A 27,494-nucleotide genomic window follows, 5' to 3' on the forward strand; every position below is an offset into this window, starting at 1 on the left:
TAAGGGCTGTGGATACAAAGAAATGCAAATAATAGCTGCTGCTCTCCAGGATCTCACAATCTAATGGAGAAGACAACATAGTCACTTAAGAAATGGGAGGGGGAGAAAATTTAAAACTCAAAATCTTATGAAGTGAATGTTGAAAACTAAAAATAAGGGCAGCTAGGTGGCGCAGTGGATAGAGCACCGGCCCTGAAGTCAGGAGGACCTGAGCTCAAATCCAGCCTCAGACCAAACACTTGACACTTACTAGCTGTGTGACCCTGGGCAAGTCACTTAACCCCAATTGCCTTAAAAAAAAAAAAAGAAAGAAAGAAAGAAACAACTAGGTCCAAACAAGACATATACAAGATAAACTGAAGATAATCAACAGAGGGAAGGCATAAGAATTACGGAGCATCAGGAAGGGCTTCTTGCAGAAGGTGAGACCTTAGCTGAGACCTGAAGAAAGTCAGGGTAATCAGGAGACAGAGATGAGGAGGGAGAGAGAATTCCAGCATTCTCTAGCCAGAGAAAATGCCCGGAACTGGGAGATGGGTCTTGTTGGAGGAACAGCAAGGAGGCCAGCATCACTGGATTACAAAGTACTAGGAGGGGGAGTAAGGGGTAGGAGGATTGGAAAGGTAAGAAGGGGCAGACTATGAGGGGCTTTAAAAACAAAGGATTTTATATTTGGTCATGGAATTAGCAGGGAACCATTGGAATTTAATGAATGGAGGGTGGAAGAGGGAAGGGGTAAAATGGTCAGATGTGTTTTAGGAAGATCAATTTGACAGCTGAGTAAAAAATGGACTGAAGTATGGAGACACTTGTGGCAGGAAGTCCAACCAGAAGCCCAATGCAATAGTTCAGGTAAGAGGTGATAAGGGCCTGAACCATATACTTATCAGAGATGTTAAAGTGGAAACTACAAGACTTGGCAACAGACTGGATGGAGAGGGGGAAACAAGGAAAATGAGGAGTAAGAATGACACACAGGTTAACCCCCAGGTGACTAGAAGGAAGGTCATACCTTTGACAGTAAAAGGAAAATTAAGAAAAGGGAAGTTTGGGGGAGAGAGTTCTGTTTTGAGATGTTGAGTTTAAGATATCTAGGAGACAAACAGTTAAAGATCTCCAATAGGCAGCTGGAAATTAGAGACTAGAGGTCAGGGCTGGTTAAGTAAATCTGAGAATCATCAGTATAATGAAAATTTAATCCATAGAAGTTGATGAGATCATCAAGAAAAATAGCACAGAGGGAAAAGAGAAGAGGGACCCCAAAGAGAGCAAAATCTTGGGGGATACCCATGGTATTTAATAATTTGTAGCCTAGATGAAGATCCAGTAAAGGAGTGGTCAGACTGGTAGGCAGAGAACCAGGGAAGAGCAAGGCCATAAATACTTAGAGGGAAAAGAATATCAAGGAGAAGTGGGTGATAACAATATCAAAGGCTACAGAGTACTCTAGAAGGATGAGGATTGAGAAAAGGCCATCAGAATGGGCAATTATGAGGTCACTGGAATCTCTGCAGAGAGCAGTTTCAGTGGAATGATAAATTCAGAAACAGACTACTGAAAGTTAAGAGAGGAAGAGGAGAGGAAATGGAGGCACCAATTATAGACAGCCTTTTCCATGAGTTTAGCCCAAAAAAGGGGAGAAGATATAGGATGATAGCTAATGGGGATGGCTTGATCAAGTGAGGGTTTCTTTTTTTTGTTTTTTTCCTAGGCAGTGGAATTAAGTGACTTGCCCAGGGTCACATAGCTAAGTGTCAAGTGTCTGAGGCCAGATTCAAGTGAGGGTTTCTTGAGGATTGGGGAAGACATAAGCATGTCTGTAGGCAGCAGTTAAGCAACCACTAGACAAAGAGAGATTTGAGGATTAGTGAGAGTGGGGGTGAAGACAGAATGGGCAATCTGCTGAAGTAACATAGCAGATGCTCAGAAAATAGTTGATAATGAGTATATCCCAAGTCAAAGTTTTTAAAACCAGGTATCAAGAGTTAAGATTTTGTTTAAAAAGAAATTAGCAGCCAATAAAGAAAAACCATATGAATGAAACCAGCTTATCTAGATCTTTCTCAACCCACAGCTCCGAGTTTCCTGAAAGTATATTTCATACTGAAGCAAAGCACTTTTAATAACATCAAGAAAGTTTCAGTTCTTCAGCACCAACTAACCAAATACTCCCCTTCCCACCAGCCCCTGGCTATTATCTACTCTTTAGAAAGAAAGGGATGGAAGTACGGTTTAAAGTTCCTACTGTAGAAAGAGAGAAAAACACTTTTCCTTCAGTTTGGTCTTCCCAGTTATCCTATCTCGTCTAGAAGCAACTAAGAATTGGCTCAAAGAACAGTCACAGAATATCAGAGCTGGGGGAGGGGGGAGGGACTTTAGAACACAGAAAATGGCTAACAAATGTTTTGCGTGACTATAGATATAACGGGTCTTGCATTTTTTGCCTTCTCAATGGTTGGGGGAAGGGTAGAGTGAGGGAAAGAATTTGGAATTAAAAATAAAATAAAAATTGATTATTAAAAAAACAAAAAACAACATGGAGAGTATCAGAGCCAAAAAAATCTTAGGAGATCATCCAACTCAAATCCTTCACTTTACAGATGGGGAAATGAGGCCCAGAGAGGGGGTGTGACTTGCCTATAGTCTAACACAAATTACAGAAACCAAATCCCAATCCAGTTCTATGCTTTGAGAAATCCAGAGCTTCTTAAGGTTAGGGGAGTCCTAAAAAACAGAAAAGTTCTAGTAGTTATTAGTTTTCTTTTCAAGAGAAAGCATTTTGCAAATTTTAAGAGCCCTATGTAAATGTGAGTTATTATTGCTATTCATAATTATTAAAAAGCCCTCTAGAATCAAGTTTACCAAAGGAAATGAAGTATTTTCTGAGCAATCCCATTTTTTAAAAAAGTTGTCCTTTAACAAGGTTTTGCAACTGACAGATCCTTTAACCCAACTCTTAGTACAGAAAATATGGTCAGAGAAATTGTGTGCAACTGAGTTGGCCTCAAAAAGTACACAGAAAAATTAAAATAAATTCAAGTGCATCTTTTTTGAAGTGCAAATAGCCAAATGGTTTTAAGCCCAGCCAGAAATAAAGTCCAAAAGTATCTAGGTAACTCTTTTGATATACAAATACCTCAACAGAGTTAAACCCAGGAGTCATTCTCACCTAATCAGCAATTACTGAAATTGGAAAATTTACCTAAAATGCAGGAAATTTGCCTAAAGTACCAGGAATCCTGGGGAGTTTTGCAGAGAGGAAGCAAATATTCACACAGTATTTTTCTAACTCAAAAAATATTTTTAGGCCAGAAAGCGTAAATTGCAAAGATTATCATCCTCATGTTAAAGAGGAAAATGAAGCTTGGAGAAGTTAAGTGACCTTAGAGTTGCCCCCAGCATTCAGAGCCAGATCTTCCAGGGCCAAGATCAGTGTTATGCAGAATACACTGAGGGGCCTCCAAGGAAGGAAGCCTCTGGAGGGATTTCATCTGAAGACTTGGATTTGAGACCCAGCTCTGCAACAACTGCAGCAACTACCTCTGGGGCAAGTCACTTCGGCTCATGGTAAAGCAAGGGAATTGTTATAGGTGATCTCTAAGGTCCTTCTATTCTAAAATCCTACGATATATCAAAGGCAATAAACAAGTTAAGGAGCTGGAAATAGAGCTTACTTAGCATAGACAAGCAACAGGGACATTAAAAAAAAAAAAACAACACTTCAAACCCCAGCCACAGCTGATGTGGAAGGAGGTAGTAATTAGCAAAGTCTTACAGCTCTCCAGGCTTCTAAGGAACAGCCCCACAACCAGGATAAGCGTCTAGGGCTGGGTCTCTGGAAAAGGTGGGGGTGGGGAGGGGGGCGGGGAGGGGGGCTTGGAGCCTCAAAGAATAAAGCCAGAGGACATTAAAACAACACTGTCAATTCACCAAGAGCGCTGGAACTCCTGGTGCCAACCCTACAATTTGAAAGCATGGACATGAATCTTTATTTAAAGAATTACCTGATACTTCTTCGGTCAACAAATGATGAAGGTATTTGTTCATGGACGGCTTCCAGATTAGTAACTTGGGTTCTGCCTCGCCCCAGAGAACCACACACCACACTAGCAGCTGACCTATGGGTCTCCAGTATTCATTCAGCTGTTCCAGAGCAGTTAAGATAATTACAAGGAAGAGGAGGGTACAGTCAGTCACTGGCTCCCCTCCACCCACCGTCATTAACTCTTTAAACACATTCAGTACCTGGAGAGCAAGTATCGGCCAGTCTGCAGGCTCAGAGGAAAGGCAGGGCTAAATTAAGAAAGAAGACCCTTCAGAAAAAGAAATGTTTTGCATACAGTTTAGTTCCGATTAGGAAAGAGTGACCTTCAGGAGCACATCTGCTACACCGCGGGGGGTGGGGGGGGGGCCGGGGCGCCGGGGCGGGGCTTTAAGCGAATGGAAACGGGAAAGTGCTTTAAGCTTTTAAAAATTAGAAACTGAAGAGATTCTCCTAATCATCTGAGAGTTACTGTAGTTGGGAGGACAAGCTACTGGGGTAAGTAAAGAGATTCATCTGGGGATTTTTGCCAAGTAGCACTTTAGGAAAACAAGTTTAATTGGACTAATTCTCTGGACAGAAGAAGAGCAAGGGTAGGGAGAAGGAAAAAAAAAAGCACACTGTTCTTGGAGTCGGAGGTCCTTGGATATCAAACCCAGCAAGGTTTAATAGCAGTTCTGGCAAGTCACTTCCCCTTCTGAGAGTGTTTCTTTATCTGTAAAAAAAAGGGGCGGGGGAGAGATCTAGTAGGGTCCTAGAGATCCTCTAGTTCAACTCTCATGTTAAAACTAAGGTCCAAGAAAATAAGTGACCTGCCCAAGATCTTTCAGGCAGTAAGTAACCAAGAAAAGAATCAATCCAAGCCTCGGATTGTGAAGATCATTAGAGATAATGAACAGAAAGCACTTGACAAGCCTGAAATCCCTCAATCAGTTCTTTCTACATTGTATCTACTACCTTGGACAAGTCATAGTCTCTCTGGGACTGAAATTTCCTCAACTATAAAATGAGAACCTGGACTTCTTCCCATCTGGCCTCTGGGGTCCCTTGAAGATCCACATCTATGATTCTCTGACTTCTCAGGGTTTTTATGAGGTAATTACTTTGTAAATCAAGATGAAGCAGTACTCTTGACAACAAAAGGAAAATTAGGAATCGGGGAGGACTTGGGAGTGGGAGAAAGAAATAATGAGTTCAGTTTGGGGCATATCGAGCTTAAGCTGTCCAGAGTACACCCAGTACAAGATTTCCAACAGGCAGTTGGAAATTTGAGACTGGAGATCAATGTTGGGTAAGTAAATCTGAGAATCATCAGCACACGCAAAATTGAATCCACAGAAGCTGATGAGATCACCAAGAAAAATAGTATAGAGAGAAAAGAGAACTCTGAACAGAGAGCAGGCAGCCAATAAACATTTATTAAGCCCCTACTACGTGCCAGGTACTATGCTAATCACTGGCAATACAAAAAGAGATGAAAGACAGTCGCTGCTCTCCAGGAGCTCACAATTCAGTGGGGGAGACTAACAAACAAATACATACAAATAAGCTATATACAGAATAAATAGGGAATAAATAAGAGGGAAAGCCCTAGAATTAAGGAGGGTTGGGAAAGGCTTCCTGTAAAAGGTGGGATTTTAGTTGAGACTTAAAGAAATCCAGGGAGGTGAGTAATTAGAGTGGAGAAGGGAGAGTGTTCCAGGCACAGGAGACAGAGAGAGAATGCCCAGAGCTGAGATAGGGAGTCTTTTGTTCATGAAATAATAAGGAGGCCAGTGTCACTAAATCAAAGAATACCTGGATGAGCACAAGGTGTAAGAAGGCTGGAAAGGCAGGAGGGAGCTAGGTTATGAAGAACTTTGAACCCCTGACGATTCTGTACTTGATCCTTACTGAGTAGGGAGGGTGACATGATCAGATCTGCACTTTAGGAAAAGCACTTTGGTGGCTGAATGATTGGGGGGTGGGGATTTTAAGATGTCTACTGAACATCCAATATGAGATGTCGAAAGGCAATTGGAGACTCAAGATTGGACAGTAAACAGAGAGGTTAGGGCAGGATAGGTGGATTTGAGAATTATCAGCATAGAGTTTGTAATTAAATTATTGGGAGCTGGAGGGATCAACAAGTGAAGTAGTTTAAATAAGGGAGCCCATGACAGAACCTTGTGGGATATCTATAGTTAGGAGATGAGGTCTGGATTAGGATTCCACAAAGGAGACTGAGAAGGAGCATTCTGATAGGAGAACCAGGAGAAAGAGGTGTCCTAAAAACCTAGAGAAAATATCAAGGAGGAGAGGATCATCAATAATGTCAAAGGCTACAGAGATGTCAAGGAGAATGAGAATTGAGAAAAAGTCACTGGGTTTGGCAATTAAGAGATCTCAGTAACTTTGGAGAGTAGTTTTAGTGACATTATGAGGTCGGAAACAAAATTATAAGGAGTTAAGAAGAGTGAGAGAAGAGAAAGGGGAGACACCTATTCTAGACAGCCTTTTCAAGGAATTTAGCCACAAAGAAAAAAGAGATAAAGGAAGACAGTCATCAGGGATAGAAGGATTAAGTGAGAGTTTCTTGAGGATAGGGGGAGACATGAACATGTTTGTAGACAGTAGGGAAGTAGCCAGTAGACATGAAGAGATTGAAAAAGGGGGAATGGTAATGGGGGCAGTCTGTTAAAGAAGACAGGATATAATGGGATCCCTTCAGCAGGTAGAAGGGTTATTAACCTTGGAAAGCAGTAAGGCCACCTTATATGAGACAGGGGTGGAGGATAAAGTGGCAGAAGGCACCTGAGTGATAGATGAGAAAGAGAAGAAGAGTAGTTCACAGCTAATGGCCTCCATTTTTTCTGTAAAATATGAGGCAAGGTTCTCAGACGAGAAGGTAAGGAGTCATGAGAGGTCTGAAGAGGGATGAAAAAGTTTGGAAGAGCTACTATGGAGAGTGAGATAGTGATTTGATGAAGGAGGTATAATAGGATTGTCTAGCAGCAACCGCCCAGTTGAAGCTGTGCAACAAAAATTTGTAGTGCACCCAGTCAGAACAGTGGCTTGATTTTCTCCACCTTTGTTCAGTAGTATGTGTATAGGAGCAAAGGCAGGCCAGATGGTAGGAGTGATCCAAGGCTGATGGGAGCAATTCAAGACTGAAGCTTATCAGGGCACAACCAATAAAATGATCTAGGGGCTAGGGACTCAAGAGAAAAGGTCAGCGTAGAGTTGAATTGGTTCACCAAGGGGTCAAGATGGGGGAAAGAGTGACGTGTAGGGGACGTGGCCTAGGAGAGAACTGAAATGTCAAGGGATTAGAGGTCATAGTGTAGACAAAGAACAAGGTTTGGAATGGAAAGGGAGAGGTGGAAAGTCAACAAATTATAGTTAGATATGAGGATTTTGGAATTCTTGAACATAAGAAGTGGTACATTTGTGCTGACGGCAAGATCAAGGGTATGACCATCTTTATGCATGGCTGAGGTGGAATGGAGAAGTCACGGAAAGTGAGGAGGGTGAGGAAATGAATGGTTAGGGTTTCTGAGACAGTAAATGTGTGTGTTGAAGTCCCCTACTATGTGGTCAAGAATTGGCAAGAAAAGAAAAAAATTGTGAGCTAACTCAATGAGGAAGGAAGGGAAATGACCTGGAAGTCTGTAGACCATAGCTTCAAGGACTTTGATTGGGTGATAGAGATGAGCAGCAAGAACCTCAAAGGAAGAGAGGTAACTGAGTGATGGAGGTAGAGGGAGAAGCTGGAAAACAAAAGCAAAGAAGAAGTATTCCAACTCAACTAGTGAACTGAGGGGAATGAGGGAAGGTGCAGCCAGTACCAGAAAGAGTGGCCAGGGAGGCTGTATCATTGGGTAGAGCCAGGTTTCAGTAGCAGCCAGAAGATGAAAGGAGTGGGAGAGGAAAAGATTTAGGATGAAGGGAAGTTCATTGCCTATGGAACAAGCATTCCAGGGGGTACAGTGGAAGCAGAGGGTGGTGTTTGTTTGGGACTTGTGAACTGTGGAGAAGGAGGGTAGAGAGGTTTGAAAATCAGGAATCAAGTGGTGGGGAAAATGGAGTCAAATAGTTAGATAGGAGTCCCCATTTCACTATTCTTCTCTCTAAAGGTTGGAGATTAAGCAGGAAACAGTACAGGGGTGGGGAACCTGCAGCCTTGAGGCCATATGTGGCCCTCTAGGTCCTCAAGTGCTGCCCTTTGACTGAATTCCAAACTTCATGGAACAAATCTGCAAAACTTGGACTCAGTCATAGAGCTGCACTTGAGGACCTAGAGGGCCACATATGGCCTCAAGGCTGCAGGTTCCCCACCCCTGTAAAGGAGATGAAAGTTGAACCTGCACAGCAGGAGAAGGAAGCCCCACTCCCCATTGACTTTCCTTTTCCTCTTCTTCTCTCAAAGGACAGGCACAGCAGGAGATTGAAGGTCTGAAGTCAAAAGGAAAGTTGCTCCTCTGTGTACTGAAGGTTCTCCACATCCTGGATGGGAGATCAGGCTGACAGTAGGAGGTGGGAGTTACCTCATGCTGGCACAGAAAGAAGTCCCCCTGCCACCTTCCCAACAGAGATAGGAGATAGAAGGTGCTCAATTGGAGGAATGTCTGGCTCTTTGTCTCCCCTGAGGTTGGAAATCAGGAGATACAGCAGGAAGTCTTAAGACTCTTGGTTAAGGGGGAAGTTGCTCTGGGGCAGGTGTAAGACTGGGCCAGACCCTTGCAGTCTTCCTTCAGGTGACATGTGCAGCAGAAGATGGAAAGCAGGAAGTTAGAGAAGAAAGTTGGGGAAAACTCATGGTTAATAACAGTGGCCTGGATGAAAATTCAGCAAAGGAAATCGAGGAATGGTCAGACTGGTAGGAGGAGAACCAGGAGAGAGCAGGGTCATGAAAATGTAGAGGGAAGCCAATATCAAGGAGAAGAGGTCAAAGACTACAGACTGCTCTAGAAGGAAGAGGATTGAGAAAAGGCCATCAGAATGGGCAATTAAGAGATCACTGGTATCTTTGGAGAGAGTAGTTTCACAGAATGATGAGGTCAGAAGACAGAATGCTGAAAGAGAATAGGAGAAGCTGAGCTACCAATTGTAGTCAGTCTTCTTGAGTTTAGCCAAAAAAGGGAGAAAAGATATGGGAAAATAGCTAATAGGGATGGCTGGATCAAGGGAGAATTTCTTGAGGACTGGGAAGACATGGGCATATCTGAAGGCACCAGGTAAGGAGCCACTAGACATAGAGAGATTGAAGATTAGGGAGGGGAAGGATAGAGGGGAAAATCTGCTGGGGAAAATAGGATGGAATGGGGTTATTTGTGCACATAAAGGTGAGCCTTGGCAAGGAGAAGGGGCACCTCTTCATGCGAGACGAGTAAAGGAGGAGACAGTGGCAGAACCAACTGATGTAAAATGAGATACAGAGAAAAGGGAGCTCTCAATGAATGGCCTCAATATTTTCAGTGAAATATAAGTCAAAGATTTCAGCTAAATGGGAAAGGGAAAGGGGCTCCCTTTCAAAATTTAAGCATGAAAAAAAGGTTTGGAAAAGCCACTGTGGAACGTAGGACAATGACTCAATTAGGGATCTGTAAAAGGATTGCCTTGCCCAGGAAAGGTCCAACAGAAAATGGATAACAAATTTGTTTTAATGATTTCCTACAGCTTTTTGGTTGTTGTTCAATTATCACCTCTAAGCAGATGACTCCCCAAACTACATATCCATCCCTATTCTCTCCTGAATCCCAACACCACATATCCAATTGCCTACTGGACAATAATAATGTCCCATAACCTCAAACTCAACATTCCCAAATAGAAATCATGACTTCCTTAAACCTACCCTTCTCCCGTTTCTGTTTAGGACACCGCCACATTCCCAATTACCCAGATCCATAAGCTTAGTGTCACTTTTGGCTCTTCCCTCTCCCTCACCATCCTATCAATGGCTATACCCTATAGATTCATCCCCATCACTCAAATCTGTCTCTTCCTCTCCATTCACAACTGTCACCTGGTTTAGACTCTCATTTGCTTTCGTGTGGATTAACATAATCCACATAATGGTTTATCTTTCTCTTTTCTTCCCTCTCCAGGCTAATTTTCACGACACCAAATAATCTTTGTAAAGCACAGTTCTGACCATACATGTCACTTCTTTACAATGGTTCCCATTACTTTTACGGTAAAATGCAAAATCCTCAGCTTAAAGTCTAAGGCTCTCCCAAATCTGACTCCAAACTACTTTTCCAGCTTTATTTCATATTGCTTTACAATTCTGCCAATTCGGACTACTTGCCAGCTGTTCTCTGTACATGCACACAAGCCATCCCACATGTCTGGATACATTCCTTGACCTTGAATTTCCCCTTGCCAGTACTTGAAAGCTCAGCTCTGATGCTGATTCCTCTGTGACCCTCCCAGGTTTTAGTGTTCTTGACCTACTTTCACTTCCAATCTTGTACATGCTGTATTCTCCCCAGCAGAACTGAAACTCCTTTTGGAGTGGCAATGGGGCACAATGGATAGAATGCTAGACTTACACCTGGAGGACCTAGGTTCAAATCCTGCCTCCAACACTTACTAGCTTTATGACCAGGAGGAAGTCAGATAGTATATATAAATCACTGTGAACATTAAAATGCTCTATAATATTAATTTATATCACTGAGGGCAAGAACTGTATTGTTTGTGGTTATGCCAAGTGCCTTAAGCATAGTAGGTGCTTAATTTATTAACCTGAAGCAGCCACTTCCAGATAATAACACATTTATGTCTGCAGTGTTTTAAAGTTTACAAAATGCTTTCCTCAAAATTACCTAGTTACAAATATGTAAATCCCAGCTAAGAGAGGTGAACTAATTTGCCCAGGGTCACACCACTAGAAAGCATCAAACCCAAAATTAAAAGCCAGGTCTCCTTTCTTCAAGTCCAGAGCTCTTTTCGCTATTGTTAAGAGATGTCAAAACCAGTCATTGGCATTGTGCTGTGATAGAATCAGAATTTCATAGACAGAAGGGACCTCAGAATTCAGTATTTTATGCAGGTACCTCATACTGCTCTAAATCAGCACAATGGAAAGGAGTCAAATCAAGGAATCAGGGGACCTGGGTTTGCCACTGTGTGACCTTAAGTGAGTCAGGTATCCACTATGGGACTCAGCTGCATTGGCTATAAAATGAGAGTAGACTAGATGATCACTAAGATCCCTTCCCCCTGACACTCTAGGATTATGAACAAAAAATCGACTTTTCCCTTTTTCAATCTTTAATAGATGAATTAGTGCCAAACAGCACTTGTACCTGGGCTAACTGGCTCAAAAGTAAGACACCTTACAGTGAGCTGCTTTGCTTCCCAGAAATCAGTCCCAGATAACGCACTCTGACTCCAGAATTGGGCACCAGGGTAACTGGCTATCACTGTAAATCCATCACTATTACAGGCAGTCCTCAGCTTAGCAACAGGCTATGTCCCAATACTAAGTTCAGCTTTAAATCAGCAGTTTTATAATGGAACACATTTTCCCATAGAATAAAGTTTTGTAAATGGCAGTTTGGTTGTCAGGCAACCCATAAAAGTCCATTTAATTCAAAATGCAGTATGAATTCCACTCAGCAAACATAATTGGTCTGTAAAGGCACTGTTAATAGAGAGATACAAACATGAAAATCAGTCTGTATCTTGAAGATGCTTACTACCTTCTTGGTACAAAACAAAAAAACTTGGAGCTAGAAGGGACCTCAGGGGGCATCTCGTCCAACTCATTAATCCATTCTACAATATTTCTGAGAAATGTTCATCTGACCCCTGTTTAAAGGTCTCCAGTGACAGCTGATTGTTGATGCTAATTGTTAAGGTTTTCCTTATAATTAGCTGAAATCTGTTTCCTGTAACTTCTATTCAGTGGTCCTAGTTCAGCTCTCCATGACAAAGCAAAATAATCCATATGCTAAAATAGTCATAGAACACATTAATACTCCTCAAGTTAGCCACTGGTAATAATAAAACCACTTATAAACAAAAGGAAGCAAGGCAGATACCAGGCAAGTGGAAGTCGGCAGGTTGGCATCTTGTTTTTAGATCCATAAGCCTATTTTCAGATGTGCTACTGGACCAATGTTAATAATTCTCAGGATTTCATCTGTGTCATATGCAGCAAAACGCATGTGTCATGTTTAATAATGTTTACCAGTTTTTAGGTATTATTAAACGTGTTGTTAGTAATAAGGAACTGGTCATGGAGTAGGAAGTGTGGTTTATAGTGCAAGGGTGACTGGTGTTTGTGAGTTAAAAGACTCTTAGTTCTAAATCTGCCAATAAATAGACAAGTGACTTTGGGCCTCCTCTCCCTCTCTGGGCAGTGTCCTCATCTGTCAAATGACCCTTCTAGCCTGACAGTCAATATTCTAGGTTCTAACATTCTGTAGTTTTATTTAGAGGTAACATCATTACCCCCTAGAGTTTAAAAAAAAAAAAAAAGCAACACTCCAGCATCTTTAAATACTAATTTAACAAATATTTAGTAAGTACTATTAAATAGCTAACCCTGTTGAGCAATGACAATGCCATGTGACAATGTATTCCATTTATAAAATTACCACCATATTTTATCACCTTAACATCCTTTACAATGGAAATAGTTATTATTAGCACCATGTTCAGATGAGGAAACTGAGGGCCAGAAAGGTTGTGTTCAAAAACACATGGATTTAGTGGGGCTAGAACTCATTACCACAGGCTCCTAGTCACGGATACCACACATAATATATGGTTCAGTGAGAAGATAACTAAAGTTGTAGTGAGAAAAGCTGTGATCTACCACGATCATCACTACCATTTATTGTGTGATCTTAAGTCAATCACTTTCCTCAATGGGCCTATGAGATAACCATCCCTACTCTGCTAGTTTCACAGGAGTAGTTCAACTAATCAACTAGTACTTTAAGGGGGAAATAAAACAAGTTTAGATAAGTCTCTACCTTCATAGACTTTAGTCTGATGAGATACTAGAAAAATACTTACACTTAGTTACCCACTCTAGTTAGGGAGACAACTACACAAGTTCAACAGTGTTCAAAGGCTTCAAAAGCTCAAGGGAATTCAAGGTTTTAGGATTAAATGGAACTTTGCTTTGCAATTTCAAATGTACAAATCAATTTCTTGGGTCACCTGCCCTATTCTCAACTCCTACTCCTATTTTTTCTGATAAAAGATGGAAAAGAGAAAAACACTTCGGTGTTTGCTTTAAATGGAGTACCAGGTACTGTGATATAGAGGCAGCTATGGCTGTGCAGTAGATAGAGCTCTGGGCCTGGAATAAGGAAGACTGGACTTCAGATCTGGCTTCACTTTCTAGCCTTGAGTAAGTCACCGAACCTTCATCTGCCTCAGTTCCAACTGTAAAATAGGGATGATAATAGCATCTGCCTCACTGGGTTGTTGTGAGGATCAAATGAGATACTAGTTAAGCACTTCATAAGTCTAAAGCACTATATAAATGCTAGCTATTATTATTAAGGGCCTTGGGCTTACCCTTTCAGAGGTGTTAGGAGCCTCAAATGAGAATTCATGAGGCACTCTGGAAACGTGAAAAGAACACTAGATTTGGCTTGCTCTGCCACTTATTAGCCATGTGACTACTGGCCTGAGGGTAAAAGACCTGGAGTTACCCCAGAATAAAATCAGGAAACTGGATTAGACATTTCTAAAGTCTCTTTCAGCTGTAATCATATGACCAATCATCCTGGGTGAAAAGGCTTTAAAAACTATAAAGCACTGTAAATATTTATAGTATTAACCCTACACTCTTCTACTTTACCAGGTGAGTATGCAGTAAACCTCTTGATAACAAGAGCCCTTTTTCTCTCTCTAGTTGCCAGTGCCTGCATGGTTATGACTTCACATTTACAAAATTCACATTATAAAAAGAAAAGCAGCTTTTCCAGAGAAATCACAGGAAAAAGGTCTTTTTCATAGGTATTCTTTTGAGCACGTCATTTGAACCAGAGGGAGGCCTAGCACCTTTTAAAGCTCTTTTCTTCCTTCTCTGGGAGATGCACATGGCAAATACTATTAGCTCCATATTACCAAAAAGGACAAGGCTCAAAAAATAAAAATAAGTTGCCCCTCCACTCCTGCCCAGTACCAAAATGGGACAGAAACTCAGAACACCTAAGACAAGTCCTGTGCTCTGTGCTGCTCTCAAGGTGCACATCCTTCTACCTAAATATCAGGCACTTAGAAGGCATTTCAAAGTTTGCAAAGTGCTTTCCTCACAAACCTTTGAGACAGCTACTGCTCAGTGCCAGCAGTATCCCTATTTCACAGATGAAAGAATTGAGGCTTAGAAAGGTGAGATGAAAGACTTGCTCGGAGCCATGAATGAGATTCCAACCTAGCTCTCTCCTGACTCTTAAGTTCAATACACCTCATCTGGGTTATCCTCATTTTTACAGAAGACACTGAGGCTTAGAGAAGGGAAGCACTTGCCCACGATCACTCAGTCAAGTTCAGGGCCAGATCTTTTTGCAGCCAACTCTGGCACCCCCTTTTCTACCACCCCCTGTTCAGATGCACAGTTCTGGTTTGTTAATGCTTCCCCACTCCCCTAAAAAAAAGCCCAGAAGCCAAGATCGAAATTATTGATTTTTTATTACTTAACATTGTGTGCTGGGTGCCGTACAAAAGCCTCTTACTGGCAGAAGTGTTCAAGTAGAAATGGATGACCATAAGCAGAGCAGAGATGTTGTAGAGGGGATTCATCCATCAGGCAAGGGGTTGGACTAGAAGACTTCTAAGGACCCTGTAGCTCTGTGAGTCTACGATTCTAAAACCTTCCTATCTATGGAAAGAGGAAACACTTAAAGAGAGTACTTGGGACTAAGCAAGTTAGGCTTCTTAAGGAAATAGTTTTTAGGTTCAATATATTGATAAGCGAAACAAAATGTCACTTGTCAAGAGTAAGAGTAAGTAGATAAAACAATGGCTCAATATGACTTCACACAATCTCTTCTCTCTAGAAGAGCATCAGAAGGCAGTGCAGTGCAAGAGGAAAGGACACTTGACTGGGAGTCTGGTGGCCTAGGCACAGTTCCAGCTCTGCCACTAGTCATCATATGACCTGGGACAAGATCACTCTCCTCATTGAACATTAGTTTTCCAAAAAATGAGTGGGTTAGAGTAATCTCTAAGGTCCCTTCCAGCTCTGACATCCTCTGGGTTAGGATCTTCCCTAGCACAAAGGTACTGCTCAGTATACATTTACTGAATGAAATACATACTAACCCCAGCAGTTTTTAGTGTCAAGCATTTAATGACTTTCAAATAATTCAATGTGTGGAAAAGCATTGTGAAATATGTGAAACACTATAAAGATATAAACAATTTCTATTAGAAAAGAGCTAATGGGAACATGATTGCTAGAGTCAATGCAAAAAATCTGAAGCATTATCACGTGGAAAAGGGATTAAATGTATTTTTCTTTTGCCTGGCTCCAGAAGGTATAACTAAAACCATTGGGGGCAATTATAGCAAGCCAGATTTCAGTTCAATTTAGGAAATGTTTAAGCCTCAGAGCTGTCCAACAGTGGAGTAGGCTGAGAGGTGCTAACACAGAAGTTAGACAGCTACCTGTCAGGGGGGCTTTGTAGAAATGATTCATATTCTGAGTAATGATTGGATTAGACTGCATCTATGGTTATAGCATCATATCTAGAAGAGACCTTAGAATTCATCTAGTCCAACCCCCTCATTTTGGAGATGAGGAAACTGAAGCCTAAAGAGAAATAACTTCCTCTACATTATACAGGTAGCCTGTATAAAACTGTGATTCAAATGCAGATCATCTGACTCCAAATTGTTTGTTTGTTTTTTAACCAGGCTACCCTTTCCACTTGTAGAACTCTCACTGTTTTTAAATATCTCAAGTGCAGCTCCTTATCTCCATAATGACCTAAACTAAAACCATCCAAGATAAATGGCTATCACGAACCATGGAATATTAGAGCTGGAACATATCTTAGAAGATAATCTAACCCCCGTTCCCATGTGACAGGATCAAGAACTGAAACCCACAGTAGGAAAAGCTACTTGTCCCCTGACATACAGCTATTATATGGCAAAGCCACGACTAGAGACCAGGTTTCCTGATTTGTAGTCCAATATTCTCTGCCCCTAACTGAAGGACATTTTAATATCCAATTCAACTGAAATATATATATTTCTAGACTTTCTGGAAAAATTCAAGATGTGGGACAATTAAACTGAATGAGATATTGTTTCTGTGAGTTGTAAGGTGAATGACGGTTGTACATACTGATGCAGAGTCAGGGCCTCTTAGTGATTCAGCTCTTGAGAATTTCAACTCCTATTAGCAAACAAATCTGTGGTGACCAGAAGACACATCAGAGAGTGAAGAACCGTTCACCTGAAGGTCATCTCTCAGCAGCATTACATGTGAAATTGATTTTTTTTTTTATTTTACTGATCTTCAGTGTAAGAATTCCCAAGCCTTTCCGAATGGCATGGTTGAAGCAGCCAAGGGCATCCTGCATGTGCTGGAGAAGGACAAATAATATGTCAGTTTCTACAAAGGATTAACTTAGCTATGCAGATTTGGGGGAAGTAAGTTTACAAGTTATGGTAAAGGCTCCTCTATTTCCTAGAGGGTCCCCTCAATCACTTCCTGCTACTAGAAGCCATCACAGACTAATCCCAGGCTGCTTTCTTAGCTCTTCCTGACTTCCAGGACCCCACCCCCGGCCCAGCTCACTAGCAAAGAGAACAAAGGGAATACAGGTAGCACCAGGAATCAGATAAAAATTCCCAATTTAAACCATTACACAAGGTATATAATCAGTGACCCATTTCTAAAATCCTCAAATGTCCTAAGTTCCAGCCTCTGGCATGTTTCCTTTGAGCTTTGTTTTTATCCTTTAATGATACTAGTCTAATTACTTTGAGAAGACTCACAATTCATCTTCAAATAGAAAGTATTAAATCTCAGGAAACTGTTTTTGTTGGTCTCTGAAAAAATCATAATGCAATTTCGAGAAGAAATCATACTATTCTCAGTGAAAACCCCACAACTATGTGCCACAATTTCAGTAAAGCAATGTGTTCTTAAACTATTCACATCACTAATGGGCAGCCAGCTATTGCTGCTAAATGTAGTGCCTTGGGAGGCTCTGCTCCCCAAACCCTGCCCCTAGTCTTAAAGCAGTGCAGAAAAGTTTCTTATGAGAAAAAAGCTATTTTCCACTGATTGGATACTCACCCTCCTTCACTTTCCTGGACAGAAGGATTGCTAGGTAGTGATGCCAAAAGGCAAACAATGGATTCTATAGAATGTCACAGCTAGACCTTAAAAAGTATCTAGTCCAATCCCTATTGTTTTAAGCAGAAGTACCTGAGATCCAAATCCTTACCTGAAGCATGACCCTCAATTAGCCCTCAAATAGTCACAGAGCCTCACACCTTGAATGCATCGAGTTGTATGGAGGCATCTCGTTCCACTACTACATAGTTCTAATTGTTATCAAGTTCTTCCTTTTGTTAAACCGAAATCTTCTTCCCTGTTGTCTTCCCAACCAAAGAATAAGGTCCTTGAGAGCAAACCCGAGTCACGTGTGAAACTTATTCAGACTTCCCCCAGCACTGAGTAAAGGACCTTGCATGAAATACATAAATATTTATAACGGTGACTAAGACACTTATTCCCTTTCCCTTCTTCATAGGCTCAATTTTTAAATTTATATAAAAACATTTGTCTTCTAAGATCCTTCAAATCTACAACAAAAATAGTTTATCCATAAACTGCCTGCTCAACAGCCCACATATATGTACATATGTATTTTTCAGGATTTGTAATTTTAAATACAGGCAAATGTCATAGAATCCTTGGTCACTAACCTCTGCCTTGAAATTAGACATCTAATTTCCAAGGAAACATGAACATGCAGCTTCAGACTTTATAATACTAGGCTGTCTCAAGCTGTAGAACAATAAAGAATAAAATGTAACACATTAGAAGTAGTAGTACTCGTTTCAGACCCTCAGAAGCTATTTAAAGGAGTTAGAGGTCCTTTAAGTTCCTGTTATTCAATGCTGTCATTTTAAAGAGAGGGAAACAGAGACCTGAGGTGTGACAAGATCATAATTTAGAGCTAGAAGGAATCCTAAAGGTCATTTAGAGATGAGGAAACTGAGGCCTAAGAGGTTAAGTGAGTTGCCCAAGGGCACCAGCAGTAGGCGAAAAATCAAAATTCCGACCCAGGTTCTCTGACTCCAAAGGCACATGCTGCCCTGTGGTGATCCTCATCATGCAGCTGGAAGGGCAGGAGAAAACAGCAGATACTTGTTTATAATTGAACCTACATATTGCTGTCCTGTATCCACATTCACCATCAGTCATATTTCACCAAGGAAGACTTGAGGTGCCTCTGTGATCCAACTAGTCTAATTCTACCATTTGCTCACCTTAGCCTCTTTCTTCTTACACAACCGAGACCCCAGGTGAGGCCCTCATCACTTCTCACCCTTACTACCAACCTCCTAATTAGTTTCCCCGCCTTAAGTCTTTCCTCACTCTAAGCCAACCTTTACACAGCTACCAAAGTGATTTTCCTAAAGTACACATATGATTGTCATTTTCCCTCCACAAACTCCAAAGGCTCCCTTATTGATTCTTCAATCAAATACAAACTGTTCTATTTGGCATTTAAAACCTTTCCCAGCCCCAGACTACTTTTTTCTAGAGGTGGCATTCTAAGTTACTCCCCTTTACACACCCTGGCCTTCTTGCCTTTCTTCACCCACAGCTTGTGTCTCCCACCTCCATGCCTTTACCCAAGCTGTCCCTCATGCCTGGAAGGTACTCCTTCCTCACCTGAAAATCCTTAGCTTTTTTCAAGGCTTAACACACTCAAGCACCAACTTTTTACATGAAAGCTTTCCTGATTCTACCCAGTACTTTTCTCCAAAAAAATTACCTTGTGTAAATTTGGTATATATAACCATAGACATTTGAAAATGTATTCTGTGGAGAGATCGTAAGCTTCTCAAGAGCAGGGGCTACTTCACCTTTGTCTTAGTAATTCCAAAGCTAAGCACAGTGCCTGGAACTCTTAATAAATACTTCTTCATTAGTTTTCCCACATTTACTATCAGATTTTATGTCACAAACCCCATGCAATGATATTCAGTACCCGGAGACTCCTGTGAGGTGTTTATTACAAACATTTATCTGATGTGTGGCCCTGAACAGGTCAATTTACTTGAGTCTTACTTTTCTTCTACAAAATGAAGAAAGCACTATTTGTAGTCCCACCTTCACAGGGCTGTAGTGAGGAAAGTGTATGAATCCTTACAACACTGGGCATGCCATACGTTACTTCTCGGAGCAGAACGTGCAATCTTCCTACTCACATGGCATAGGCTATCAAAAGCACTTGGTCCACCATGAACTCTCCTCCCCTCCACCCCAGGGTGGCTGGGTCCCATTCTAGTAATTAGCTTCCCTAAATGTATTACTTGACCATATTTTAAGCTTCCAGCTTGGTAAAAAGCAGCCAGAAATTGTGTTCTACTGGCAAAGCATTTCAGAAATCAGGATCAATCATGCCCACAGCACGAGGCCTACACCAGAGATAATTTCAAAAATGACAGCTGATTTAATTGAACATATATCAAGTACCTAGTATGTTGGGTGGGAGGGAGGGGAAGAGACAGGGCCAGGATAGATATTTAAAACTTCTTGTCTGCCCTTGGGGAGTCTATAGCTTGAGAAGGGGAGGGCACATTTTCAAATAATTATAACCTAAAAGAACAAATTATTACTTAATCCCCATCAGTGCTAGTCTTAGTTGCATATACATGGCCAAACCAAATCTTCACACTTAATTCCTGAAATGTTACTAATTCAACTACTAAGCCCATGTTCTTTTTGATCAAACAGCATGTTTTCTCCTATCTGTGCAGCCTGCACCTAGGGAAAAAAAGATGCAAAAAACCACAGGAATATCACTTTCAACAGTCATCCTGACCACTACCATTAATGAAGGGTTACAATCCACTTCTCAGAATGTTCCCACCTAAGTGACCGGTATCAAATTGAGCTCAAATTGAATTCATTGGTACAAATACATCTATTTCCAGTTGCTCTGATATTGAATAATCTGTCAACAACAGGATTAACTGACTACATGCCAGGGGGTTAAACATTCATATAGCAAACCACACAGTGGCACCTAAATACAGTATTCACTATCAGTAGGTTCTGCATAGTTTAAAATTACATGCTTCTAGGATTTATTTGTAGCATTGAAAGGGACTTGAGAGCATCTAGTCCAACCCCTACCTAAAATATGAATCCTTTCTACATAATCTTTAATAAGTGATCATCCAGCTTCAGCTCAAATTCTGCCAGGAAGGAGAAATTTACTACCCCAGATAACCCATTTCACTGTTAGAAGGCTCTAACTGTTGTGTTTCCACTGAAATCTGCCTCCCTATAAACTTACATCCATTGCTCCTAGTTTTGTCCTCCGGAGCTAAAAAGAGTAAGTTCTATTCTCCCTCTGTATAACACCCCACCTTTCCCAAAATAGACTTAGATAAATGAGTTTGTTTTTAAGTCCTACTGTACAAGTTATAGAATTAATAGTCATGTATAAAAAGAGGGATCATTTTCCATTTCCATCTCCAACTCACTCCAAAGCTACTGTAAAAAAAAAAAAAAAGTCACAATCATGATGACTACTTACTGCCATAAGCATAAGAAAATAGGGAGCTGATGAAAAAGGGAAAAATAGGGAGGAGTAGTTTGCCTTGCCTTATACAGGACAGGAGGCCCTCTGGTGGAGAGGTAACAACTCATTTCCTTGGAGAACTATTAACAAAGAAAGGCAGTCCTTTGTCATGGTAAGAAGGAAGAACAAGAATTAAAACAGATGACACTGGTACCAAAGTAGTAGAACTGTCATGCAAAGGTGTGATGGGGAGGAAAGGGAATTATGTATTCTTTAAAAATAAAAGTGAAGCTCAATGCACTTTTCAATATAGGTCAGAAGATGTTTCTTTTCTATAGATGTGAGGACTCATGAAGAGTAAAGATAAATAAGAGACTAAAACGGGAAAAGGTGAAAGGGATGGACCTGGTCTCTTGTAAATGAGGGCCCAGAATGATTGGATGAAGCTGTTACTGAGGGGGTGTGAGATAAGTAAATCTGTCACTCATGAGATGATGAAACAGTCCCTTAAAAGAAATGTTTGTCCCTTGTGGTCAATGGAAGGTATGCTGGATTTAGAGTCAAAGGACCTAGGTTCAAATCTTAACTGCATTTTACTTAGCTGTGTGGCCCTGCCCAAGCTATTTAACCTCTCCAAGTCTCAGTTTCCCCATCTATAAATAAGTTTTTTGGTATAAGTGACTTCTAAGGTTCCTTCTGGCTCTGAATCTGTGATTTTATGGTCCCACCATATCTGGGACTAACTGTTCTTTCCCATTCTGGGAGGTCCTCACCTTCTTCAAATGTTCCAACCCCCTGAGTCATTTTCCTCTAGCAAAACAAATCCACCCCAAGACCTAGTTCAAATCCTACATCCTCTATGAAACTTCCCCTGCTTACTTTAGGTACATGGCTCTCCCCTTCTCTGAAGTCTATCCTTATATTAGTGGAACACAATAAAGTGCTAAGTTAATTGCCTTTCTTCAGACTGTAAGCTACCTGAAAGCAAAGACCATGTGGTCTCCTTTCCTAAGCCCCACATACCCCTAGCACTGGGTTGGGTACAATAAATAATTGCCAATAAATATGTTTAGGACACTAGACCTTCTCCCAGTGATGGTAGTGAAGAAAAAGAAACCTGACTAGAGAGAAGCAAAGGAGGAAAACCTGCAAAAAGATGGAGAAGAGACAAGGAGCTAACGGGAAAAAAAAAAAAAGAAATGTGGCATATCGATGGAAGAGGCCTGAAATATGGATTACGGAAGAGAGGAAAGAAGAGGAGGGGCCTGACACAGGGACGATGGGGAGAGGACCTGATACTGGGATGGGGAGGGTGGCCGTCACAGGAATGGAGGGAAGGGAAAGAGAGAAGAGGCTTGATTGGGGCGGGGGGGGGGGGGGGGGGGGCGGGGGGGGGGGGCGGTCACAGGGATAGAGAGAGGGGACCCGATACAGGGATGGGGGGTACTGTCACATGGACAGGACCTGACACGGGGATGAGAGGAGCTGTCACAGGGATAGAGGGATGGGGCGGGGGCTGTCACAGGCATTGAAGGAGGGCAAAGAGGGAGGGGCCCTGACACGGGGATGGAATGAAAAAGGTGAGAACCTGTTACAAAGATGGGGGAGGAGGGACAAAACTCAGGGATTCACGGAAAGGAGAGGGGAGAGCAGAGGGAAGGGGTAGGACCGGACCGGGCCTTACCTCCCGCACTCCGGGCCGCGCCCCCGCCGCCGGGGCCGGGGCCGTTAGCGGCTGCTGTGGACGCCTCGCCCCGGGCCGGGCCGCGCTCAGAGCCGCGGTGCCGGAAGTGGCAGTAGGGCCTCCGGCAGCAGGACGCCCCCGCGCCGGCCCCGGCCCAGTAGGGACAGTCGATGGCCCGGAAAAAGCCGGTGGAGCGCAGCATTGTCCCGGGGCCCCGCCGCAACCGCCGCCACCGCCGCCCTCACAGCCCGGGCCGGGGCCCGGAGCCGCCGGCCCCTCTTACAGGTCCCTCTTGGGGCTCTGGGGCCCCGCAGGCCGCGCTGCCGCCTCAGCCTCCTCAGCCGCGGCTGCCATCTTTCCGCGCGAGGCCCGCCCCTCCCCCGTCCCCGCCCTCTGCGAAGGGCCCCTAGAGGACGCAGGACGCGGTAGGGCTGCCCTGAAGCGCGCCTGAGCAAAAAGTCGGCACCCTTTGCTCCAGGGGGCGGGGCGGGGTTTCTTCCGCTGAACACGCCGCGCGCCCTCTCCCCAGGATCCCTCTCTCTCTCTCTCTCTCCCTCTATTACACAATTAGCATTTATTTGAATGTCTCCCCGAGCGCCCCCCTCTGGCTTGTGGCAGTAATGGGCCCCGGGAAATTCAGAGGCTGCGGGGGCGGGGCGGCAATCGCAGTCCCCAGATTTAAGGCTGCCAGGCCCTCAGGGTTAGGTCAGAGGGGGCACTGCTTCCTGGCAGAAGAGGAGCCTCAAGAGAGTATGCACTTAGGGTTCTGCAGATTCCGAGGAAAGATCTGTGGGCTGGGAGCCAGGACACCTGGCTTCTAGTGCCTTCTCTGTAAAATGGGGACAGTAAAGTCCGTCCACCCCCCACCACCACCACTCTTCCGTGAGAAACTCAGAGCTAGAAGGCACCTTAAAGGCAATCCAGTCCAATAACCTTATTTTAACAGATGAGGAAACTAAGGCCCAGAGAGGGGAAGGCATTTGCCCAAGGTCACACAGCAATCCCCTTGCAAAGCCAAGAAGAGAGCCCGGGTCTTGCGATATTTAGCCTAGGGGTTGGTTCAAAAGAATTCTTTCACTTTTCTCTGTGCTGGAGATACCTGCTCCATTCAGTAAATATTTATTAGGCTCCTACCTTGGGACCTAGCTCAGTCCATTGGTGACAGTACAAACTGGCCTTCTATTTCATAGGATTATAAGGTTAGAGCTAGAATGGACCCTTTATTTTACAGATGATAAACTGAGGTACAATATTGTTGTTGTTCAGTCATATCTGACTCTTTGCGATCCCATTTGGGGTTTTCTTGGCAGAGATACTGAAATGGTTTGCCATTTCCTTCTCCAGCTCATTTTGCAGATGAGGAAACTGAGGCAAACAGGGTGAAGTGACTTGCCCACAGTCACACAGCTAGGAAGTATCTGAGGCTGGATTTGAACTCAGGTCACCTGCCTGCCCTGAGGTACAGTACAGAGAGAGTAAGTGACTAATTTCTCCAGGGTTGCACAGTCAGTATTTTAGGCAGGCTTTGAACCCAGATGTTCGTGAGTCCAAGGCCAACATCATCCATTCCTCCAGATTGCCTCCATATCTCCTCACTGATCCCAGACTATGGACCATGCTTTACCTTCTCACCCTACCCAGTCATCAACTCATGCCATCTTATTATCTGCCTGCCCCCCTCTTTCACCTCTTGCTCAGGACACCCTAATTAATTCCATAGTACCACCACCTCTACAATAGGAGTGTCACTTGACTACCTTAGACATCAGCACACCACCTCAGTGACACCTCCAAACAAAGCACCCTTTCCCAACCACCACTCCCCAATATGTCCTGATACCCCCTATTAGAATGTAAGCTTCTTGAAGGGAGGACCTCTCTCTCTTTTTATATGGTATGCCCCATGTGCTTTGCACAGAGCAAGCCCTCCATAAATGTTTTGTTGTTTTTTTTTTTATTCATTCATTCATTCATCCAGCCCCATCCAGGTTAGACTTAATCCTCCCCAGGTCCCTCTAACCAGGTTCAATAACCCTCTCATCTATATCATGGTGCCCTTCCCAGCTGGGGTGGGGTGGCTCCCGGAAGGCTGGCTTTGTTGAAAAGGTAGAGTGAGAGCAAAGTCCTGCTTCCTTCCCCTCCAGACCTTTCCCCATCATTATACCTTGTCTCTTTCAAGGTTCAAACAATCCAACCCTCTCCCCATCTTTGTCACTTTGCAGTTACTCAGGTTCGAAACTTTGGTTTTATCCTCTGCTCTTCTCTATATGTCTTCCAACTCCCCTGTCTCTCCATGCCCGGGGCGATCGCCCTAACCGAGGCCCTCACCAGCTTGCACCTGGATTGTTGCAATGGCCACCTAATGTGTCTCCTGGCCTCAAGCCTCCCCCATCCCAACCATCTCTACTCAGCCGCCAAAGTGACCATGTCACCCCCACCCCCTCTTCTCCCCCCGAGCTCAACGTACTGTAGAACCTCCAGGATCAGCTATTAGCTGTCTGTTGGGCATTTACAGCTCTTCACAACCTGCCCCCCTCCTACCTTTCTAATTTTACATTCTATTGCCTTCCACAATCTTCCCCCGTGATATTCCATCTCCAAACTCCATGCCTTTGATTTGCCTGTTCCCTCCCAACCTCAGACTCCCTTTAAGACTCAGGCCCAATGAATGATATCTCCCCTAAGAGGTCTTCCCTGGTCCTCCCATTTGCTGGCATCAGCCCTTCTAAGGCTACGTTCCATCTACTCTGTACTCATCTTGTATGTTTCGATTTCCGTATGTTGTCTCCCCCGCTAGAATGTAAGCTCCTTGAGGGCAGGGATCATCTTTTTTTCTTTTTTCTTTTTCTTGGTACCCACAGTGCCTGATAGACAAAGAAACACTTAGGAAATGCTTGTTGATTAATTGCCATCCTGTAACCTCCAGGTCATTCCCTTCAATTTCTCAGTGACTTTAGTTCCTTATCTTTCTCTCTAGAACTCCAGTGTGGCCAGTGATGATCTCCCAAATAACCCAATCTCTCAGTTCAGCAAACTCCTCACTTCCAACATCCTTCTCCACTCCACCTTGGCCATCCACCAACATTTTACAGAATGTGCTAGTACGTGTTTAACAACCAGTTCTATGAGGAAACAAAAAATGTATGTATGGCACACTTTTACGTTTAATCTGGATTATTAACATTTTCTGCATCACTTTCTGAAGCCTAGACAATCAACAGAATGATAAAGCAAGCCCTGATTTGTGGTGTCTGTCCCAATTTCTGAAGTGAAAAAGCTCATACTGAAAATTTAACAGTCCTCTTGGGGCTGACTCTGATCTACCCTTGTTAGACTTCACCCTCTCTGGGGATGGCCCTACATTCAAAATCCAGAACCTTGAAAGTCTGCTCTCTGCCAGCAACCTTCAATCAAGCAATCAACAAGCATTTATCAAGTACCTACTGGGTACCAGGCCCTGTGCTAAGCACTGGGGATACAAAGACAGACGTGACCTTGACTGTCCTTAAGGACCTTACACTGGGGGAAAGAGGTGGGAAAAGAATATAAATATAAATATAAATATAAAGAAATATAAATAATTTATGTCTTTATAAAGAAATATAAAGAGTATAAATATAATAAATAATAATATAATGTATAAATACATAATAATATATAATATAAAATAAATATAAATATAAAGAAAAATAAAATAAAGGTAAATGCAAGAGAGATACATGTATGTGTAGATATGTTTATAATAAAAAATTATATATGTATATAGATATATATAATAATTAAAAGAAAATCTTAGGTTACCCCCAGTGGGGGTAGTAGGGATAAACTCGTTATCTTTTCCCACCAAACCCTCCCATCTTCCTAACTTCCTTATTACTGTTGAAGGCAATACCAGCCTCCCAATCCCTCAGGCTCCCAACCTAGGAGTCATCCTAGACTTCTCACTGTCTCTCAACCACCATATTCCACCGGTTGCCAAGGTCTGCCAATTTCACCTTTTGTAACATCTCTTGAATACGCCCCCTTCTCTCCTCTGACACTGCCATCCCTCTGGTGCAAACCATCACCACCTCACATCTGGACTATCACAACAGCCTGCTGGGGAGTTGGCAGGCCTCAAGTCTTCCCAGGTACCTTTGAATTCTTCACTCATGGCTCCTTACAATGCAGTAATGTTCCATTACCTCTAGAGACAGTTCATTCAGCCATTCCCATGTTGATGCATACATTCAATTTAATTCAACATTTATTTATTAAATGACTGCTATGTGCCAGGTTCTATGTTAAGCACTGGAGACATAAGGACAGAAACAACAGTGCTCCCATTTGTCTCCAGCTTTTTGCTACCACCACAGAAAATGTTGCTATGAATATATCAATATATACGGGACCTTTCTTTTCAGCATTGACCTCCTTAGATGATAAATCAAGTCATAAATCAGGAATTCTTGGGGTTTGAATCCTACTTCTGGCACTTACTAGCTATGTGATCTTAAGTCATTTAATCTCTCTGAGCCTGTTTCCTCAGCACAAAATAATTGTTTTTTTGGAGGCAGTTGGAGTTAAGTGACTTACCCAGGGTCACACAGTTAGTAAGTGTCTGAGGGTAGATTTGAACTCAGGTTCTCCTGACTCCAGGACTAGTGCGGTATCTGCTTCTATTCCTGCCACAATAACTTCTAAGGTCTCTTCTAGCTCTAAACCTTTTCTACTTCTACCCCATCAACCTTCTCACCCTAGAGAGACCCACGTGGCCTTTTGCGTTGTTAAGTTCCTCCCCAGAACCACCATTTAAGGCAGCTCCTGCATCAGTCACTTCTCTCCCAGCTCTACACCTGAAGCTTCAGAGTTTTCCACCTTTCCCCTCTTCCCCTGTTTTCAGCTGTCTTATGCTGCTGTCTTCCCCCATTAGAATGTATGCGCCTAAGGGCAGGAACAATCTTTTCCTTGTATTTGTATACCCAGTATTTCAGCATTTACTGTCTCTCTCTCTCTCTCTCTCTCTCTCTCTCTCTCTCTCTCTCTCTCT

General features: G+C 42.7%; 1 protein-coding gene across 5 annotated transcripts in view; it reads right to left on the reverse strand.

The window, feature by feature from the left end:
• The window catches only part of REXO1 (RNA exonuclease 1 homolog), a 118,917-nt gene extending 96,250 nt beyond the window's left edge, over positions 1 to 22,667 (reverse strand). For 2 of the 5 annotated variants that reach the window (XR_003568342.1, XM_027853078.1), the window contains exon 1: positions 4,005 to 4,290. Coding sequence is in view for 4 of the 5 variants with exons in the window: in XM_027853078.1 (XP_027708879.1) it covers positions 4,005 to 4,221 (217 nt within the window). In the remaining variant the exon portion in view is untranslated. Of the gene's footprint in view, positions 1 to 4,004; positions 4,291 to 22,465 lie in introns of those variants that run through there. The other 3 variants (XM_027853079.1, XM_027853076.1, XM_027853077.1) reach the window with 2 other exon arrangements.
• Between the last annotated feature and the right edge of the window lie 4,827 nt (positions 22,668 to 27,494).

The sequence above is a fragment of the Vombatus ursinus genome, unplaced genomic scaffold (assembly GCF_900497805.2).
Source record: "Vombatus ursinus unplaced genomic scaffold, bare-nosed wombat genome assembly UNPS02009918.1, whole genome shotgun sequence".
NCBI classification, from domain to species: Eukaryota; Metazoa; Chordata; class Mammalia; order Diprotodontia; family Vombatidae; genus Vombatus; species Vombatus ursinus.